The sequence below is a fragment of the Eucalyptus grandis genome, chromosome 1 (assembly GCF_016545825.1).
Source record: "Eucalyptus grandis isolate ANBG69807.140 chromosome 1, ASM1654582v1, whole genome shotgun sequence".
In the NCBI taxonomy this organism is placed as follows: Eukaryota; Viridiplantae; Streptophyta; class Magnoliopsida; order Myrtales; family Myrtaceae; genus Eucalyptus; species Eucalyptus grandis.
Genome location: NC_052612.1, coordinates 47,385,060 through 47,387,406, shown reverse-complemented (window position 1 = coordinate 47,387,406; position 2,347 = coordinate 47,385,060). Strand labels below are relative to the sequence as shown.

At 43.4% G+C, this 2,347-nt stretch overlaps 1 protein-coding gene across 1 annotated transcript; it reads left to right on the top strand.

Moving 5' to 3' along the window:
• Positions 1-200: 200 nt before the first annotated feature.
• LOC104415053 (E3 ubiquitin-protein ligase PUB24) lies at positions 201-1,421 on the top strand. The gene has a single exon (XM_010026279.3). It carries the CDS (start codon positions 201-203, stop codon positions 1,419-1,421), a length of 1,221 nt encoding a protein of 406 aa, XP_010024581.2.
• The last annotated feature ends 926 nt before the right edge of the window (positions 1,422-2,347 follow it).

Genomic DNA, 2,347 nt, shown 5'->3' with positions numbered 1-2,347 from the left:
GCTCTCTGTCGCTCTCTCTCTCTTTTGCCAAGTTTTTGAATAAAGAGAGCCGCTCTTTCTTACCAAAACGAAGCCTTCTTCATTCACACAACTTCCTGTTTCATCGATCTCTCCCTCTATTCGTTCACACCACACACCCACGAGTTTGCTTCTCGTGATATCACTTACAGACACCAACGTTAAATTGCTGATGTCCGATTATGGACGATGTTGTTGATGTCCCCGAGTACTTCACGTGTCCCATTTCTCTGCAACTGATGAGAGACCCGGTGACTGCCGTCACTGGCATCACGTACGACAGAGAGAGCATCGAGCATTGGCTTCTCGATGGCAAGAACGCGACCTGCCCTGTCACGAAGCAGCCGTTGACGAAGGACTCCGACCTGACCCCGAACCACACCCTCTGCAGGCTGATCCAGTCGTGGTGTGATGAGAACGCCTCTCAGGGCATCGACTGCCTTCCCAACCCGAGAACGCCCCTTGACAGGTCCTGCATGCTTAAACTCATCGGAGACATCCGATGCCATCGATCGGAGATCGAGACCCTTAGACGAATTGATATGCTTGCGGTAGAGAACGAACGAAATAGAAATCTTATGATAGAGGTTGGGGTGCCCAAGGCTATAATATCGTACGTTGCAAATTGTTGCGATGAAAACCGGACCATTGGTCTTGAGGAAGCTTTGCACATACTAGTACTACTTCGAGTCCCATCCGCACCCGGGAACCTACTCATCGGCCAAAACGATCGGATCATCAAAACGCTGACTTGGGTTTTAGGTTGTGAAGTAGACAATTGCTTGGCAGTGAGATCACACACGCTTATAGTCCTCGAGAGGATGTTCAAAGCGGCGACCTCCTCAGTGCTAGAAAGATTGAAAAGCGAGTTCTTCCAAACAATCATCCGTCTCCTAAGGAACGGCATCACTCAACAGGCGGTAAATGCGTCGCTCCATATATTGCTAGACTCGTGCCCATGGGTGAGAAACCGTGCCATGATGGTGGAGCACGGCGCCGTGTTCGAGCTCATCGAGCTGGAACTAGGGTTCCCGGAGAAGAAAACCACTGAGCTAATCCTGGGAGTCTTGTTCCACCTATGCTCTTGTGCCGACGGGAGGGCTCAGTTCATGGGCCACAGATGCGGGATCGCCGTGGTCTCGGAGAGGATTCTGAACGTCTCGCAATCCGCGGACGAGTGCGCCGTCTTCATTCTTTCAATGCTGAGCAAGTTTTCGGGGAATTCGATGTTTGTTCGGGAGATGCTAATGGTCAGAGCTGTGTCGAAGCTTGGCTTGTTGTTACAAGCGGATTGCGCGACGTACTTGAAAGAGAAAGCTCGAGAGATACTTAAGATGCACTTCGATGAATGGAGGAAGTGTCCTTGCATAGATGATACGCTCTTCACTAGGGTTGCGAGGTGAGTGCACGATTTCCCTTTTCCCATTTTCTATGGGATTTTTGGGGCCATTGGAGAGTGTATGAATAAACTAAAAATGTGGTTTCTTTGTCACTCAAGTGTCGATTTTGCGAATATGGGAGAAAAGCGTTGATATTTCTTGCAGTGTATCAGCCGAGAAAAATAAAAATAAATGACGATCTTTTTCATACTAGTTGCAACTTCTGACTATTGGATAGCTGTCTCATGCATTAGTTCTAAGTTTCTTTCGGAATGTTCAAGTTATTATTTCCAAATCATTTCATCTGAATATTGTTCTCATGTTTAAGAATTGGATTATTGTAAGATCCACCACCAATGTAAAAAATAAAAATAAAAATAAATTACAAACACTATTTGATAAGTAACAAGTAATTTTGGAGTTACTTTTGTCACTGAATTTCTTCCAGTGTCAACAACCCCAATGTGAATGTAGAAATTTCTTATTCCAACAGTTGATCTAGGAAAAATGCTTAAAAATTCTCATTTTGAAAACATAGAAGATCATAATAACCATTGGTCATCATACACAGGAAAAATATCAATTTTTTTAAAAATCTATTGTAATTATGTTAATTCAATTCTGAACATTTTTTTCAATTCAATTCTAAATTTTTGACATTTGTGCCAATTTGGTCCATTCGACCAATTTTTCTAGCTGGCGTTGACATGCATAATTTTTTGAATATTTTTTTGAATTTGCTTATTAATTTTTTTAATTTTCTTTTCTTTCTCTTTTTCCCCTCCTCCTTCTTCCTTCTACTTTCGGTCGGTTGCCGACGGCCTTACCATAGCTAGGCGAGGTTGATCTCGTTGACCTTAGCCTCGGGCAATCGACTGGAGGTAGAAGGAGGGAGGAGGAAAAATTCAAAAAAGAAAACTTGAAAAAAATAATTAAAAAATTGTCCAGGT

Excerpts from the sequence above, each read along its gene's own strand:
- LOC104415053 (XM_010026279.3), top strand. The coding sequence starts at position 201 with ATGGACGATGTTGTTGATGTCCCCGAGTACTTCACGTGTCCCATTTCT.